The sequence below is a fragment of the Sinocyclocheilus anshuiensis genome, unplaced genomic scaffold, assembly GCF_001515605.1.
Source record: "Sinocyclocheilus anshuiensis isolate Anshui unplaced genomic scaffold, SAMN03320099.WGS_v1.1 scaffold319, whole genome shotgun sequence".
NCBI classification, from domain to species: Eukaryota; Metazoa; Chordata; class Actinopteri; order Cypriniformes; family Cyprinidae; genus Sinocyclocheilus; species Sinocyclocheilus anshuiensis.
Window position 1 is genome coordinate 394540 of NW_015552566.1, and position 18960 is coordinate 413499.

Consider the following 18960-nt stretch of genomic DNA (forward strand, 5'->3'; position numbering starts at 1 on the left):
AAGTGTGTGCAGTAATTTTAGTGGACTCATTCTAGAGTAGACAGGCAGATAGAGCAGATAGAATTCTTACATGTAAAGCGGTGTCCAGCAGATGGTGCTTTAAGCCTAAAAGATACAATGCACCATGATCTGATTTTATATTGTTAGAGTATTTATGAGACTTTTATTAGTAAGTCTATGAAAGTGTAGATTTATTGACTTACTTATACCCTTTCTTTTGTTTTGTTTTTAATTATTTTCTCTTTGAACGTCCAAGCTGTGTGTGGCAAATACAATTGGTCAAATCCCAAACTAAATAACATTTATTTTGAAATTCCGTCTACTTTGATGCTCACAACCGTTCCGGAAGTGGAAGCTGTTGTCAACGGAAGTAGATTGAGTGATAGTCGGTCTCCGTTGATCGAGTGCACCTTACAAGCCACATTTAGGGGCGCTGCACTTGCCCAGAGGTAAACAGTGTGACGTTTTAAAGCTTTGAAACATTTATTTATTTGTCTATATTTCACAGACATTCATTGAATGTCTATATTTCATTTGAACTGCCTTTTTGTTTCACTTAACAAATCAAAAAGCTACGTGAGCTCGTCTCAGGAATTGGGCTCAAAGACTCTTGGCAGCTTCTTTGATGAAATTGATACATCGTAGTAGTCCTCACACTCGTTTCAGAGACATAATTTATTGTAAACACGCTCTGGCAATGTATTCAAACTTTTGTCTCCCTTGTTCATAGTGTTGTGTTCTCACTAATACGCGTATGCAGAGCTTTATATAGTCTGTTCATAAGAGGGTTTATAATGATGCCAACCTCTCCTATTGTGTGTTTTGAATAGTTCTGGTCGTGTGATCAAGCATGCAATTACATTGAGGAGGAAAAATGTTTTTGCTCTCATTGCATTCTTGTCTCCTCTCGTTTAGGTTCAGGGATTTCTTCAGCTCTCCACCTTTTGCTTTAGGACAGGCTTCCAGCCATGGTGAGGCTCGCTATCATCATTCTGTTATGATTCATCATGTCAAGATGAAAAAAAACTGGGGGGTCCAGATATATAAAATGTTTTGTACATTTCAGATACCTTGTATGGGGAATGGTGTTCATTTTATGTTAAATATTATCATTTAGCATTCCTAGACTAATTGTTACCAGACCAAGAGGTCAGATCTGGTCTAAGTTTGTTCAACATGTAGACCAAAGGTGTTAAAACTGTAATATAATCAGTGTTCTTTTTCACCTGTCACTGTTTTTCTCTTTTGGTCAGTCTGCTGTGGTGGATCTAAAGACTAAGGAGGAGAAAGACGCAGAGCTGGACAAAAGAATTGAAGCTCTACGGAAGAAGAATGAGGCTTTGGTCAAGAGATATCAGGTGTATTTGAGTGCCGAATTCTGATCCACTGCTGCCACTCTGCCAGTTTGTTTATTTGGTGTACCGCTAGTAATTTAATTTGATTTGAAGTATTATTCATTGTACAGGGATTCAGTCCTTGAGATGTTCAGATTCAAGGCTTTTATCTTGGTCAGTTTTATTAATTCATTCAGTTTGCTTGTCTTCTCTTGTGTCACCAGGAAATACAGGAAGATAAGAAAAAGGCTGAACAGGAGGGCATCGCTGTGACAACAACTCGCAAACCCCGCCCTCATGAGCCTGAGTCTGAACGGAGAAAGATGGAAACGGAAAACTTCACAGTGACAGCTGACTTGTCCAAACCTGCTGGGGTAAAAACAGATGGTAGAATAGAATGGAATTTTCATAGAATGGCCATTTACCATAATAATCCATTATATGGCACTATATTATACATTATATGCAAAAAATGGAATGTCTTAAATATCAGGTGTGGTCTCTCTTGTGCAGAAACCCTTTAGAAATACCGTTTTAATTGTTTTACAGGGTCAATTTTACCTTTATAAGATATTATTTCCCCCTAACCTTATTAAATGTGTGCAATGTGCATCATCTATTATGTCAGATTCTTATATTTAATTTATAAATTCCCTTAGGATAATAAGAAACTATAGGGCTGTTACCATGTAAATAAAATCAGTGTCAACAAAATTCTTGTTTGCAATGCAGAGGTGGCATGGAAGCTGGAAGTGGCATTTCGATATACTTTCACAGACTGTTTAAAGGGGTGGTTCATTGCGATTTCACTTTTTTAACGTTAGTTAGTGTGTAATGTTGCTGTTTGAGCATAAACAATATCTGCAAAGTTACGAAGCTGAAAGTTCAATGCAAACGGAAACACAATCAAGCCTAGAAAAAACCCAGTGAACCACCCCTTTAATGCAGCTCAGAGGTGGCATTAATGCATCTACACTGCAATTGTAATTACATAATGCTATGAGATCTTAAATATTGAAATATGAATAACTGGAAATAAAACTGCCAGTAATGTTATCATAGACAATACATATTGCACACCCCTACAAAGAACAGTTATATTTGTCTTCACAGCCATAGAGTCCATAGTTTGTTAGATACTTTTTGCTCTTGCTGTAAATGTAAATATTTAATATTAATAAGTATATACTATGTTTCTTAACTCAAGTTTGATTTTGAATCATCTCAGACCGCTAATGATTTGCATCAGCTCCAATATAGAACAAGAGCATGTAGAAGTTAATTAGCACTCCCATTCCTCACAGCTCTTGAGGATTTTAATTTCCCACCTGGGGAAGGATGAGACAAGCTGTAGAGCATTTTAATCAATACCTGTAGAGTTTCAGTGGATCACAGATGGCCCGCGCAGCTGTGATAGACCCACCTATCGTGGTCTGTGAAGGTCATGCCTTTCAGTAACTGCAAAGTGAGGACTTTTTCTTCAAATATACCTGTTGAACTAGACAGATGGGCATTGCACTTTTAAAGAATGCGATTTCCAGTTTAAAAAAAAAGTAGGTATGGTTACATGTCTAATGCAGTGTTGTTATTGTTAACCAAAACTATTAAAGATGTTTCTTGTTGATTTATATAAAGAAAAACATATAACTTGTCTTGAACTTAAAAATAAACTGGAAATGTTGCCTTGGGAACAGAACGAAATAAAATAAGTTTACGTACTTACAATTACTACTTTAACTGAAGTAAAAATAAATAGAAGCTAAATATTAATAATAAAACTAATAAAAATGACAAAAGCACATCAAATTTCTAAACTCTGAATTCTTAAACTAAAATGAAAACTGAACATATAAAAATAGACTAATAAATTAAATACTCTATACTAAGATTAATAAATACTCTATACTAAAATTACATTGGTCTTACGAACTAAAACATTTTTTACTCTTGGACTAAAAACCTCTTAAACTTCATATTGCCTTTCTAGGAAAAGCGTGTGGTGAATGACAGGAAACCAGCTGCTCATCGTGGTGACCAGGGCCCAGAAGAAGAAGAGTCTGGTCGGCCTCATGGTGAGAGTCCCCCGCACAGAACCGGATCGGGTCGGCTGAGCAGAGGTGGCCACCGCGGTGGAAGAAGAGAGCCTCGTTCAAACAAAGGCGAACCATGGTCGGAAAGGCAAACTCAGGATGATGAAGGTGGAGAGGGTCCAGCTCGAAGTGAACGCTCCTCTAGAGGAGGGCAGAGAGGAGGAAGAGGTGGAGGTGGAACTCAAGGAGGATCAGGCTCGGACAGGAAATCAAAGGTTACTATTGACGGTCACCAGTGACCTTTTCTAATCATTTTGTAATTGAGATATTGTAGAATATAGTTGTGGTGGTACATTAATTTACTTACAAAGTCATTTGTAGGTGTGTATTAGGGCTGCACGATTAATCAAATGCGATTGTCATGCGCATTTTGTTAAAAAAGCCGGTTCTGTAATCAGCAAGAAATCATCATCACGTGCTTTCAGATGGAGCAGCATTTACTACACATAGCCGTAGTTCACTGACAAGTTACGCAAAAAAAATCGCAGACAATTTTATTGCGTGATTCTGAAATCGAAGAAATCGTTCGTGATAATAACAGCCGTTTGCATAGCTTCTCAGTGAACTACGGCTCTGTGAAGTAAATGCTGCTCCATCTGAAAGCATGTGAAAATACCACATATATTGCCATAGTCGTGTGTTTATTAGTCACGTTGAATCAATAAAAAGCAGTTGAATATTCTGTTTGTTCAGCTGCAGCCATAGGCATTTCCTGGGTTTCTTCTGTGTGGCATATTTGGAGTTTCAGCGCGAGAGCGCCCTCTGGTCTTTGGATGGAGATTTACTGCTGATCACAGAACCGTGCTTCACTGAAAGATACACATGACAATCGCAGCTTCTGTCGAATCGCAATCTCAATTCCATTTCGATTTATCGTGCAGCCCTAGTGTGTATGACACAAAATGTACAGAAAGGAAAACACAAGTCCCACGTTGCAGTTGTCTGCAAAATGAATTATTTGTACACAGCAGTGCTTCTTCAAGCCTGTTGTATCATTGTAAGACAAAACATTAAATTCAATTCAAGTTTGTTTGTATAGCGCTTTTCACCATGCAAATCATTGCAAAGCAGCATTACAGAAAATTAAAGTTTCTGCATTATATTTAGTAATAGCTTATCAGTGGTGACTATCTCAAGTTGATGTCCATTTGGCAGAAATGTACGGTAAAAATCAAGCAGTTAATTAATGTCATGTAATGCAAAATGTGGTAGTTTTGTATGTTGTCTGAGGGTTGGCATCATCTGAGGTCCTCTGGGGGGGTTGGCAAACTTGGCATCATCTCTTCTCATGTGTTCGGTCATCTCAGGTCTTTGTAATGGCTAGATCCAGACTGAAGCGTGTGTAATTCCTAGTTACAACGTATTATGTTCCCAGCTAGTCTAGGGTTAGAGGAACAAGTAACAGAATAGAAAAGGTGATGTGTGGAGGCAGCAAGATTCAATTCCGAACCCCAGAGCTTTAACAAAGGCCAAGAATCTCGATATCAAAACAAGTTATTTTATTTGACAGATATGGGAGGATGTCAAAACTTCAAGAGGGGGCAAGGCCAAAATAACAAACATAAATCCTCTAACTATTTGGGAGAAACTAACTAAACTATACAAAGAAAAGAAAACAAAAATACAATAGATAAAACTACCTCCCTAACTAGCATAAACAAGAGAAAAACAAAATAAAGAAAATGCACCCACCTCTCTACTAACACTTTCCCAATAAATTAACAAACGTAAGTTTAATAGATAAACAGTAACATAAGTAGGGACAAAAATAATAACTTCCAAAACAAACCAGATTTCTTGTCGTAGGCGTCAAGTACCACAAGAGTGTCAACACAATAACTCTGGGAAGAAATCATTCAACAAAGTATTAACCAAAACAACTAATAAAGCTTTTAGGGTTGAGAATAGAAGCCTCCCGACGCAGCCTCCACACACACCCTTGCGCGGTGCAATGGTGCTGCTTAAATCCTCACGGCTTCCCCTCCTCCTGCAATCACATCAGATCACCAATCATTGGAATCAGGTGGCAGCCATTACCTCCTGCTTATAGGAAGTAAAAGGGATAGAGAGAGAGAGAAACCTGGAGAGAACAATCGGGAAAAAAACAAATACGTCCTTGGACGTAACACAACGGGATGCCAGTCCTGTGGCAGAAACAGAAAAGGTAATAGAGAAAAAATAGCATAGCTGCTGTTCCAACTAAGCAAAAAATGATGTGATCAACCCAAGTAAAAGAATGAAAATGTGCATTTGATCAGATATAACTGAAGTACAAGGTTATGAGATACATTATGTGAATGCTTGGCTAAAGAGATGTCTTTAATCTAGATTCAAACAGAGAGAATGTGTCTGAACCCTGAACTTTATCAGGAAGGCTATTCCAGAGTTTGGGAGCCAAATGTGAAAAAGCTCTACCTCCTTTAGTGGACTTTGCTATCCTAGGTACTACCAAAAGTCCAGAGTTTTGCGACCTTAGGGAGCGTGATGGATTGTAGCGTGATAGAAGACTAGTTAGGTACACAGGAGCTAACCCATTTAGGGCCTTAAATGTAAGTAGTAATATTTTGTAACTGATACAGAACATAATAGGTAGCCAGTGCAGAGAATGTAGAATTGGGATAATATGATCATATTTTCTTGACCTGGTAAGGACCCTAGTAGCTGCATTTTGGACTACCTGTAGCTTGTTTATTGAAGATGCAGGGCAACCACCTAGCAGTGCATTACGAGGTCATGAATGCATGAACTAGCTTTTCTGCATCAGAAACAGGTAACATGTTTCGTAACTTGGAAGAATATGGAATATGGAAGAATGCTGTTTTTGTAACATGGGAAATATGATTTTCAAAAGACAAGTTGCTGTTTAATATAACACCCAAATTTTTGACTGTAGAGGAAGTAACAGTACATCCGTCTAGTTGCAAATTGTAATCTACAAGATTCTGTGTACTGTTTTTTGGTCCAATAAGTAATATCTCGGTCTTAGCCGAATTTAATAGGAGAAAATTATTGGTCATCCAGTCTTTTACATTTTAGTAGGAATTTGGCAAGCAATGGCAGGAAGTATTCTTAATATTTTTGTAATGTTTTAGATCATTCTTCTTCGAAACAGCAACACAGATTTAGGTTTTAAACACTAGCATCATAATTGTTATCCAATTTCTCAGGAGTGGGAGGAAAAAAGAAGACAGAACATAGAGAAGATGAATGAAGAGATGGAAAAGATTGCTGAATATGAGAGAGGTCAAAGGGTATGTTTTGGTCAACTCAACTTTCTCTTTTTATTGTATCATTCCATTTCCAATGTGATACATGCGCACATACACACTTAACATTTATTTTTTTGCAGGCTGATGGAGAGAAGAACCCCATCAGAAACTTCCTTGATGACCCACGGCGTAGTGGGCCGATACCAGAAACTGACCGCAAGGAGGGAAGCCGGCGACATGTGCGCAATTGGGGTGGTGCTGACTTTGACAGTGTGAAGACTGGTGCAGAGGTTGAGAAAGAATGGACGGTACTAAGCAGATGGACTTGTTTGGTTTCATATTTCAAATAATTCCTGATATTTTACTTTTCAAATAATCCTAAAAAATGTTTCAAAGTTTCCACAAAAAGCAGAACTGTGTTCAACATTGATAATGGTAAGAAATGTTTTTAAGCACCAAATCAGCACATTAAAATGATTTCTGAAGAATCATTTGACTATGAAGACTGGAGTAATGGCTGCTGAAATGCAGCTTTACTAGCATAGGAATAAATTACATTTTAAATTTTTTAATTAGAAATTGGGAATTTTAAATTGTAGTAATATTTCAAAATTTGACTGATTTTACTGTTAAAATCATACCAACCCCACACCTTTCAATGGTAGTGTAATGGTAGAGACCAGCATGTTATTCATACTTTCAAACTTTCTTTCTCTCTTTTTAATCTCATAACAGAATCGTAGGCCAAGTGGTAAAGGCTCAGTGGATATGACTCTGTCCATGACTGGTCGAGAAAGAGCCGAGTATCTCCGCTGGAAAAAGGAGCGAGAGCAGATTGACGAAGAACGACTGGCTCGCCACCGAAACGCCACGTCATGAATGCATGAACTAGCTTTTCTGCATCAGAAACAGGTAACATGTTTCGTAACTTGGAAGAATATGGAATATGGAAGAATGCTGTTTTTGTAACATGGGAAATATGATTTTCAAAAGACAAGTTGCTGTTTAATATAACACCCAAATTTTTGACTGTAGAGGAAGTAACAGTACATCCGTCTAGTTGCAAATTGTAATCTACAAGATTCTGTGTACTGTTTTTTGGTCCAATAAGTAATATCTCGGTCTTAGCCGAATTTAATAGGAGAAAATTATTGGTCATCCAGTCTTTTACATTTTAGTAGGAATTTGGCAAGCAATGGCAGGAAGTATTCTTAATATTTTTGTAATGTTTTAGATCATTCTTCTTCGAAACAGCAACACAGATTTAGGTTTTAAACACTAGCATCATAATTGTTATCCAATTTCTCAGGAGTGGGAGGAAAAAAGAAGACAGAACATAGAGAAGATGAATGAAGAGATGGAAAAGATTGCTGAATATGAGAGAGGTCAAAGGGTATGTTTTGGTCAACTCAACTTTCTCTTTTTATTGTATCATTCCATTTCCAATGTGATACATGCGCACATACACACTTAACATTTATTTTTTTGCAGGCTGATGGAGAGAAGAACCCCATCAGAAACTTCCTTGATGACCCACGGCGTAATGGGCCGATACTAGAAACTGACCGCAAGGAGGGAAGCCGGCGTCACGTGCGCAACTGGGGTGGAGTTGACTTTGACAATGTGAAGACTGGTGCCGAGGTTGAGAAAGAATGGACGGTACGAAGCACATTGATTTGTTTGTTTTCGTTTAAACTACAAGACAAGTACTCTACTGGAATTAAATTGTTCAAATGTGTCATGAAAGACATTTATAATGTTACCAAAAAAAATCTATTTCAAATCATTCCTGATATTTAATTTTTTTCAAATAATCCTGGAAAAAAAATTGTCCAAGTTTCCACAAAAGCAGAACTGTTTTCAATGATTATGGTAAGAAATGTTTTTAAGCACCAAATCAGCACATTAAAATGATTTCTGAAGAATCATTTGACTATGAAGACTGGAGTAATGGCTGCTGAAATGCAGCTTTACTAGCATAGGAATAAATTACATTTTAAATTTTTTAATTAGAAATTGGGAATTTTAAATTGTAGTAATATTTCAAAATTTGACTGATTTTACTGTTAAAATCATACCAACCCCACACCTTTCAATGGTAGTGTAATGGTAGAGACCAGCATGTTATTCATACTTTCAAACTTTCTTTCTCTCTTTTTAATCCCATAACAGAATCGTAGGCCAAGTGGTAAAGGCTCAGTGGATATGACTCTGTCCATGACTGGCCGAGAAAGAGCCGAGTATCTCCGCTGGAAAAAGGAGCGAGAGCAGATTGACGAAGAACGACTGGCTCGTCACCGTAACGCCACTGGCCAGTGGAGACGAGAGTGGGATGCCCAGAAAACGGATACAATGTGAGTATCAAAGACATAAATGCTCACTATTATAGCATGATTATGCCATATAGATATGGAATCCTTAAACGGTTAGTTCACCCAAAAATTAAAATTACCCCATGAATTACTCACCCTCAAGGCATCCTAGGTGTATATGACTTTCTTCTTTCAGACGAATCCAGTCAGAGTTATATTAAAAATTGTCTAACATCTTCCAAGCTGTTTAATGGCAGTCAGCGGGTGTTGCAGTTCATCAGTCCAAAAGAAGTGAAATAAAGCACATCCATCCATAATAAAAAGTGCCTCACATGGCTCCGGGGGGTGAACAAAGGCCTTCTGTAGCGAAAAATGAGAATCGATTAATATCGAGATATCGATATTTTTTACCCAGCCCTAACGTTCACTATATGGCAAAGAGAGACCAGTACATTTCTCTTTTTGTGTTCATCAGAACAGTATCATGAATGACATGATGACAGAATTTTTATTTTGAGTTGAATTATCCCTTTAATGTCAGCTGTAACAATTTTGTTTCTGTCCGAGTGTTAAAAAGAGAGGCAGATAAATACTCAGTGTCTAGGAGTAATTTATGCTGACAGGGTGAGAATGAGATGACCAGTGATCCTGTGGCATTTTCGCAGGTTCAAGGAGGACTCCGCTGTGTCTGGAGAGGGAACACAAGAACAAAGCAACAGGAGAGGTAAATCACACACAAATACTTCCACACCCATCACAGTGACCACCTGACACCTGTTCTACACAAAACATGAATGTCACCCCACAATTTTACAGTGTCTATTACTTCATACAGCAAGCCAATAGACTATAATACTCCAACAAAAGCATAGAGTAGTTACAGGTTCACGTTTATACACATTTGTGACCCTGGACCAGTCTTAAGTCGCTGGGGTATATTTTTAGCAATAGCCAAAAAAACATTGTATGGGTCAAAATTATCGATTTTGCTTAATTATTCAGCTTTCAGATGATGTATAAGCCTCAATTAAAACAAATTGACCCTTATGTCTGGTTTTGTGGTCCAGGGTCACATTTATTACATTTCTGCTTTGTGAAACTTGTTTGTGGCTCTTTGGTGATGTTTTGTGCTGTGGTTTCTCAGCAGGTAGGGGGCGCAATGCCCATGTACAGCAACGCAGTGGACCTTCAGGTCAGCTTAAGGCATGGGACTGTCTGTGTGTGTGTGTGTGTGTGTGTGTGTGGCGAGTGTCTCTTTGCCCTGCTTCACATTAGCCCTAGTCTGAGTGCAAGCCAACAGCTGTTCCTGCACTGATAGTTTCTAATTGCTTTCCACTCCTCCATAATAAGTTACAGTGGGGAGTGTGTGTGTCTGATTGGATTATCTATTGTCTAAAATGCAGTTCGCTGGATAGCTGAGATAACATTTCCTCATCATTGCTTTCTGCCAGTTGCCCAGCCATTATTTCAAACTTGCTTCCCGTTCATTTTGCAGAAAACATGCACCCGGCAACTCCTTGCATTCTTGACTTAAGTGACCTTTTAAGGTCTTTGCACACTGAGTCCGAAATTCTCGTCTGAAATTTTGGCACGTAAAAAATTAAATACGACCTCATGTTGTGTCAATCACGTTTACACACTACCTCCAAAACTTTCGTCCGTCATAAAAAAATTTGGATCAGGTTTGGTTTTCTGTGTTTTCGCATCTGTAGTAAGCATTTTGAGAGGAAAGGATGACGAATACGAAAAAACGCATACGAAAATCTTGGACTCTGTGTGCAAAGACATTAACTCCTTAAAAACTCACAGTAAAAGCAACACTAGCAACAACTGTAAACAAAGAAAAATTTTCCTGTGGCCTGTTGCATGAAACTATTTGAACAAACTCTAAGTTAACAATCTAAATCCTTCTTGAGCCCGAAAACTCAGAGTTTGCTCAAACTAAACGCAAACTTACCTGGGTAAAAACCAAAGCCAGCTTTTTGCAACAGGCCTCTGGAGACTCTAGTTTAGGCTAATTAGGGGTTAAATACGTCTGTAAACTGTTCTTCATCTTAATGTTCTTTTAGCATCACCAGTCATTTTCAGCCCAGGTATTTGTGGATCAAAAAAGCATTAAATTGTCTCAAATTCATTCATAGATTTTAAGACCATAAAATATCTTAAATAGTGTAGAAAAAAGGTCTTGTGATTTGTGGAGATGTTTAATGTGCAAATTAATAGACAGGAGATGCTTCAAGGCCTGTAGTTTCCTTTAAAGGTAACTAATTTCATTTCTAACTCATCCCAATATCAAAAAGTATTTAGATTTATATAAAATGTTGATAATGTTCTGCAAGCATTGTTAATGTTTATTATTTAAAATGTATTTCTGCTTTATTTTATAGAATAATATAATATATTAATATATATAATATCTTTGTCACAGAACTGGTCTTAAACTTCCAACATTTGTCGTAAAAAAGAGGCCCTGCATCCTCTGGGATGTTTTAAATGAGGACATCAGCATGTTTAAATTTGGTGCTTTCATTTGGGTACTTCTGAGTTCAATCCAGCAAAACTAAATGTCCTAATCAAAAACAATGTGTTATAATTTTTAGATCTGCACTGAGAGAATTGTTCTGTTATGTTCAGGATTGTAGCATACTTCCAATTGGCTTATACTCAAACGACATTCCCCTGCTAAGGCGCGATCCTCTAACTAACATCACTCTTTCCTTAACATTGTGATTTTTACATTACGTTTTTCTCTAGAATATTCATATTCAAAAGCTGTCACTCATAATAAACCTAAGTACCTCTTTTGCATCAAAGAAAGTCTTGCAGCTTTTGACACATGCTCATTTGCTGATGTCTTGGCTTTGAGTGCTTCACAAACCCAGTATCTACCTCACAACGTTCAAGTGAAGTCTCATCACAGTGCTGTCAAACCAAGGGCACATTTGCATGTTTTTCTCATCCATTCCCTTCCTCTCATCCTGAAGAGTGATGCATAGAGGGGCAATCCATCAGAATGACAGGGGGCCATCTGTTACTTTGAGCCCAGGGTCATCTCTCTCCACCACAGATTTCAGACGCAGAATTGTTTTCCAAGGTCTTGCTCAGCCCCACATCACCCTTCAAAGATAAATATTGCTGTAATCTCTCTTATGCAGAAGACAGCAAGAGGCCGGCTAAGGCGCCAACCTTTGGGGACTTCTTGGGACAGGGCAAACCCAGACAGGGAGGCCATGGACGAGGGAAGGGTTGCGGTCAAGGCAAAAGCTACAGGTATGCAATAGTCCTTCGCACTGTGGAAAATGATCCACACCAGCATTGCTCCTAGAGCAGGGGGGTCCAGTCTGCTCCTGAAGGGCCATTAGTGTCCTAGCGGTCTTATTATAGCTTAACTCGACCATTTTTTCTTTCCCGTGTTGATGTCCTATTAAAACATGTAGTATGGGACATATTAGCCCTGCCCTATAAATTTTACAGTCCACTCTTAGGAATGTAAATGCCTCATGCAGGCAACAAGTGACCCATAAGTGCACCATTAGGGATGGCCCCATTAAAGAGTTTGTCCCTCTAGTAGCCACTAGGCTTTAGTTATGCTGTCTAAACCTTGGTCTAGTTTCCACCTGGTAGTAAGATGCATTTTCTGTTATCTGATCACAAGTATTCAGATGCATTATTATTTCCACCTGGTATTAACATTAATTTCAAATGCATCTGAAGGAGATGAACATATGTTACTGGGGTTAGCAGGAAAGGAATCAAATGAAAAGTGTAAGGAGTACATTTGTGTGTTTGGTACAAAACCGCAACATTTAAATCGCTTGTTTTGGTGTGTTCTCACATTGTGTCTCAGAACGATCACGTGTTAGGTGAGCAAGCAGCGAGTAGGTGGTGCTCTGTGCTCTGGGACTCATTCAGGGCGGATAGCGTTTCCACTACAATGTGGTCATGTGTTTCTGACTACATTTATATGTGGTTTCCAGGATCCGCTTGTGATCAGATCACAAAAACGCATCTTAATACCAGGTGGAACCTGTGATTGCTATTTGGAGCAGGTGGCATTATAGGTTGAGAAATTATCATTCTAGACTGCATTTGATGAATTAATGTTCATTGACCAACATACTTCCTTCCTAAAGCATGCATGATAATCGGTGGGAAGGAGAAAATGAAGAGGAGAAAGGAAGAAAGGAGGAGCAAGAGAAGGAGAAAGATGAAGAGAAGGTCAAAGAGAAGGAAGACAAGAACAAGGATGACACCCTCAAGGCTCCGTTGTCAGACAAGGTAAGAGGCCTGAAAACACTTATTAGGTACTGAGTATCATGGTACTAAGAGTTCTTTTGAAGAGCCTTATGAATGAAGGTTGCTTTTAATTAGTCTGTGTTTCAATTGTTCCTGACCTTCTCCTGCTGTGCAGAAGACTGATGAAGGAGGCCTTGCTGAAGAGGATGATGATGAGTGGGAGGATGCTAGCGATGGTGAAGAGGAAGATGTGGAAGAGGATGAAAAAGCAGTTCATGAGGAAGACTCAAAAGATGCTAAACCAACAGAAAAGACCCCTACCTCTCCTGCACCCTCTACTCCCAGCCCAAAAGAACAACGTACCCCAAGACCCAAAGTCCACATCCCTTCTCCACAGGAGACGCTCAGTACACCAGAGGGACCTAAACCCCTCAGCCCTTTCTCCCCACTGGACGGCCACCAGCCAGTATCAGACTGGGGTGAAGAAATGGAGATGCTTTCTCCTAAGAGCAGTCTGGGCGAGAGCCCTCTGAGGCCCAGCAGCACTGAAAGCAGTCCAGCTCAACCCAAGAGCAACCCGGCTGAACATAACATGACGACCACCCCCAGCCAGCCAGAAGAACCAGAAAGCAAAGAAAGTACATCTACAGGTGGAATAATTATGGTTTTTATTTAGTATTTCACAGTTTCTCTTTTTAGCAGTGCTTGTTAAGACCCTTAGTAAGGTCTGGGGTGTGCTTCATTTTCCATCTGCCATTACATCTCACACATGGTTAAAGGGGTCATATGATGCGATTTCAATTTGTCCTTTCTCTTTGAAGTGTTACAAGCTCTTGATGCATAAAGAAGATCTGTAAAGTTGCAAAGAATAAAGTCTCAAATCCAAAGAGATATTCTTTATAAAAGTTAAGAGTCAACCACGCCTACCTAAAATGGCTCATTCTAACACACCCCCACGTCTACGTCACGATGTGGGAAGATTTGCATAACGCCAGCCAAATGTTCACGCAAAGAAAGAAGGCGTAACTTTTATGCTCGCTGTACTGTAGTATTGTTGCTGCATCCATGTCGTGAAGATGCTGTGTGTTTCGTTGTGAAAGTGAAAGTACTTTGTTTGGCCTTCCAAAAGAGGACGATATCCGCTTCGTCATGCCTAAAGCTGATCCGTGCTGGTCGCTGAGGAAATACATCAACTTCGCGCTGTGGATCGCCGGATCGACTTTCACCGTGGACGAAGCGGAGTCCAGCCCGGGGTCGTCTCGTCACATGTGGTTGCCTCAAGCCCGCCGGCCTCCGCTCACTCTAGCCCGCCGGCCGCCGCTCAGCAGTGTAGAGTAGCGCTTGTTGTTTGTCATTTCTCCAATCACAAATGCAGACATGGATTAATGTTTATGCGGTGCGATGCAATGCGTCAAAAGACAGTATAAGTCATTATAATCTGTAATTATGTCCCCACTGGATGCAACAAATGCCTCGTTTATAATGGGTTTTAATGTGTTTGTCTCGTCACTCCGGCCGGACAGGGCATCACAGTGTGGTAGGGGCATAACATTTCCGTCACGCGCTTGAGGTATTCGGCAAATCACAAAAATCACAGGCATAGAGGAGAAACAATAATGTACAGTATGTGGAAGATATTGTTTTTTTAACCTTAAACCGCATAAACATGTCATTACACCAAATACACAAAATAATGTTCTTTTTAGCAACATCATATGACCCCTTTAAGCATTCTAGCATTTAAATTTATGGTGTGTGCACCAAAAGCAAAATTAATTATTTGTGCAAGTATGTTACATACAAAGTCAATGCAAAGACGCTAATAAACGTGAATTCGCATCGAGCGATGCGATTACGCACGATACAAGAGCTACGCACGAGAGCACGATAACTGCGAGTTGAATAATTCTAACTAGAGTGGAAAATTCGCATAACGCGTTGTTGCGTAAGCCAATTAGAGAAGAGCTTATTTTCATGTCCGGTTGTATCATAAAATGGAGGAGAGCATTACATGATGTCTTTATTCATGCGAGTGACACAACAAACATCCCACGAGTAATCTAGAGTGCTAAGGCTATGCGAATACTCGCTTCGATTTTGGTGTGCCCACACCATTAAACTTCAGCTTCCGTTGTTTTTATTTCCTTTTTCTGATTCTTACTACTTCTACTAGTTTTTACAAGCAACAACCCAACTGTTAGTGTTGCCCCCTAGTGGAGCCACTAAGTAGGGCAGTCAATTCCATGCATGTGTGATGTGTGTGTGTGCATGTGTGAAATATAAATATTAGATGAAAAACTTTGGTATCTTAGTAGTGAATCTTAATTGTCTTTTCACATTCAGTGGTGGAGTCAGCTTCCTGTGAAACGCCAAAGGAGCCTGTCCCAGCTGAATCTGCCGACACAACCACCTCGAGCAGCCATGACACAGCAGATCCCGTAGTGCCGCCCACCCCAGACAGCGCCAACCAGAGCAGTAAGTCAAAACAATTAATTAACACACAAAGTTTGAATTATGGTTTCCTCCAAATGAACCGTTAATTGTACTCTCCTGCATATCCTGTTTATCCTCTTATTCAGAGGAAAGCAACGACCCTATTGTAGAGCCGGATCAGAGTCAGCCTGAAACGAAGGTTGTGGAGGATATGGCAGTGGATTCTTCAGATCAACCGTCCTCAGGTGCTGTTCTTATTACCAGCTTTGAGACTGTGGCTTTTCGAAAGAGGTCCCTTACTTCAGCTGACTTCTAACTACTAACCAACGTCCTCCCTTTTCTCTGCGCACTTCAGTCTTTCTGGTCTCTCTGTCTCTCCCTCCCTGTTCACTACACTCATGTCTCCTTTATGTTCCCGTGTCCATCTGTCTCATGGCATGAGATGGCGTCTGCTATCAGGCTTTGAAAAATGGGAATGCAGCTCCTCAGGCTATGACAGTCCTCCCCTCTGGGACTGATTGCTTCTGTCTGCAGCTTCACACTGGGTGTCATTCTCCACTGAACCTTGCACACCTCCTCCAGCACGACTAATATCCCACGTTTACTGTGCTCCTGGATCCCCCTCATTGTCGTTCGTGCACCTCTTTGATTTCACACCTTTCCCTGGATGGCATGTTTGGATATGGGTTTTGGCTTTTTCCCCTTTCATGCATGTCACAAACTGCTTGAGCAAATAAGTGTTGTTTTGATTTTTATTCCATTTTTGCAAAAGCATATATATGTGTGAGTGTGTGGACTGCAAACGTGAATGATCTATAACATCATCCCAACAGGATCCCATTTGATCGCTGTTTAGGATCATTATCATTGTGGGGAAAGCTGTTTGGCTTTTCTCCCAGAGCAGCTTGCAGAGATTAATTACACAGGGTAAACCTAATGTGGTTCCAGAGACTGTATGGCATCTTATTAGATTTCATGTCATTTTAATGTTCATTATGTATGAAATGTTTATCAAGCCACACAGAATGAATGTACACCAGAGTTCAAATAGCTATGTTTCCATCCACCTATTTTTATGTGCATTTTGGAATATCGCATAAAAAAACCGCTGGATGGAAATGCTAAGATGTGCATAAATTCTAAAAATGTGCATAAAAAAACTTATGCTCACAATTGAGTAGGATAAACTTTTTATCCGCTAAGAAAAAAATGTGCATAAACTACAATGGAACACATTTACCGAATAAATTCCACCATGCGCATCAAAAAAGTCATGTGACTTTGCACGATTGGACGGGATGACTTGACTAACCAGCGGACTGATCTCGTTCCACAGCATCTGAAACGTTTTGAAATGCTTGAGCAAAGTCTGTCATCAAAGTAAGTCTGTAAAATTGTCTTACATGACTGCGTTAACAAACAGCAGGCATCCACCTCCGAAAGCAATGACCGCATTTATTGTTTCGTCTGCTTACTCTGAGGTGTGTAATTTATCATATATGAAAATTATTATATTTAGTGGCTTCTCCTACTTTTCTGATTGATATTAAGTGCCAGTTTATCAGGAAGTGACGATTTTATTCTCTTTGACTCATTGGATGGAAACGGTGCTTTATTTGCAAATGTTTTATGTTATGTTCCAGTTTTGCGCATAAGTCAAATTCGCATCTTTGGATGGAAACATAGCTAATAAGGGTAGTTTTTGCAAATAAAACCCATTGTTTATTCGCATAGACGGTAAAAAAAAAAAAATAAAAAAAAAAGTCCTCCGAGATGATCAGGGTTCCTGCAGTTTTAGAAAACCTGGAAATATCAGGACATTTTCAAAATCATGGAAATTTTTGCGTAATCTTAAACTGAGTAATCTGTCTTTTTTCTCATTTTGAATAAAACACTTGACACGTGATGTGTTTGGATGGGTATATGGTGGCTTAAATAAGACACCGTAATCTCTGTAAAATGTTTGTTAAGATTCCTTATCCAGTAATCACGAACAACTGGAAATATCATGGAAATTCTTTGATTACAAGAAATGGGAACCCAGAATCACATTCAGTTACAAAGCAAAGGAAAATCATAACTAAAAACAAGCCTAGCCAAACATTATGAAAGAATAATGAAATTGGTGGCCTTTATTCTCATCAGTTTTTTTTTTTTCTAAAGTCTGACATTTTAATTCTCTCTTTTTTTTTTTATTGCCCTTTTGAGGTGTGGTCACATTCACAGTTCAGCAAATTTTCACAGGCAAATCCAGTCATTTCAATAGGAATCCATGCAATTTGGAATTTAATGTGAAGGCCAAGTATTTCCCCACAGATTGCACAATAGGTTTAAGTTGGTCATGCAAATTTGCCATGTTGACCAAAACAAAGCTGCTTGGTTTGATTAAGAAAATGGCTTTAGTGTGAGCGTTTCATCATACATCACTGCACTGTTGACAACAGACAATGGACCTTTAGATACTACAACAAGTTACTTCCTGGGTTCGTGACATCACAAACCCAGATAAACCCCACCCTCGGGAAAAGGCAGCAAAGGGGGCGAGGCCATGCTGTGCTGCTTTAGAGAAGAGGAAGAGAAAACAAGAGATGCACTTAAAAATCTATTCATATATGAATCGCGATTCTGTCTAACGATTCTAATGGATTCACAAGTTTCAAAATCAGTGTTCTAAAGCAGCGGTTCTTAATACTGTTCCTCACATCTCCCTGCTCTGCATTTTCTTTCTCTCTCTCTCTCTCTCTCTCTCTCTCTCTCTCTCTCTCTCTCTCTCTCTCTCTCGTTAATCTCATCATAAAAGAAGGAAATGATCAGCCCGTTTCTCAGAGAAGGGACAGAGAGGTGTGGAATAAAGGTAAATTATGTGAAAAATAATGCGTTTTTTTTTTTTTTTTTAAATGAAGTGTTAACACATGTTAGACTGCACCCCATAAACACAATCAAGCCTAGAAAAAAACCCAGTGAACCACCCCTTTAAATGTCTCCCTTTCCCTTTGAGCCAGATTGAATTGAGAAACCACTCCTTAGTGTTTTGTTTTTCGTGAATGTTTGACGTCGTATCCACTCCATTGCCAAAGGCTCAACCCTGTCACTCAGTCATTTGGGATCACTGTCCTTCTCCACCTGCTCCTGCTTATCGCCATTACATCATACCAGTTTATTATGCGACTAACTGCTCATTAGCAACTAATGAGTGGATGTTATTTCTTGCCACTTCCCTCATTCAGATTTCCATTGTCCACTGGAAATATTAAACATAAACTCTAATGGCTCAAAAACAAGATTCTTGTATTTCCTTTAATTTGATTACTCTGCTACGTTTAGCCTGTTTACCAGGAGGAAACAT

The 18960-nt window shown here is 39.3% G+C and overlaps 1 protein-coding gene across 1 annotated transcript; it reads left to right on the plus strand.

The window, feature by feature from the left end:
• Positions 1-356: 356 nt before the first annotated feature.
• LOC107664938 (coiled-coil domain-containing protein 9-like) lies at positions 357-16703 on the plus strand. The gene is made up of 14 exons (XM_016455637.1): positions 357-449; positions 916-971; positions 1254-1358; positions 1559-1708; positions 3322-3639; positions 6592-6675; positions 6774-6941; positions 8806-8987; positions 9611-9669; positions 12101-12215; positions 13079-13223; positions 13357-13831; positions 15525-15656; positions 15761-16703. Exons 2-14 carry the CDS (start codon positions 969-971, stop codon positions 15928-15930), a joined length of 2106 nt encoding a protein of 701 aa, XP_016311123.1. The 5' UTR covers positions 357-449; positions 916-968; the 3' UTR covers positions 15931-16703.
• Positions 16704-18960: the final 2257 nt, after the last annotated feature.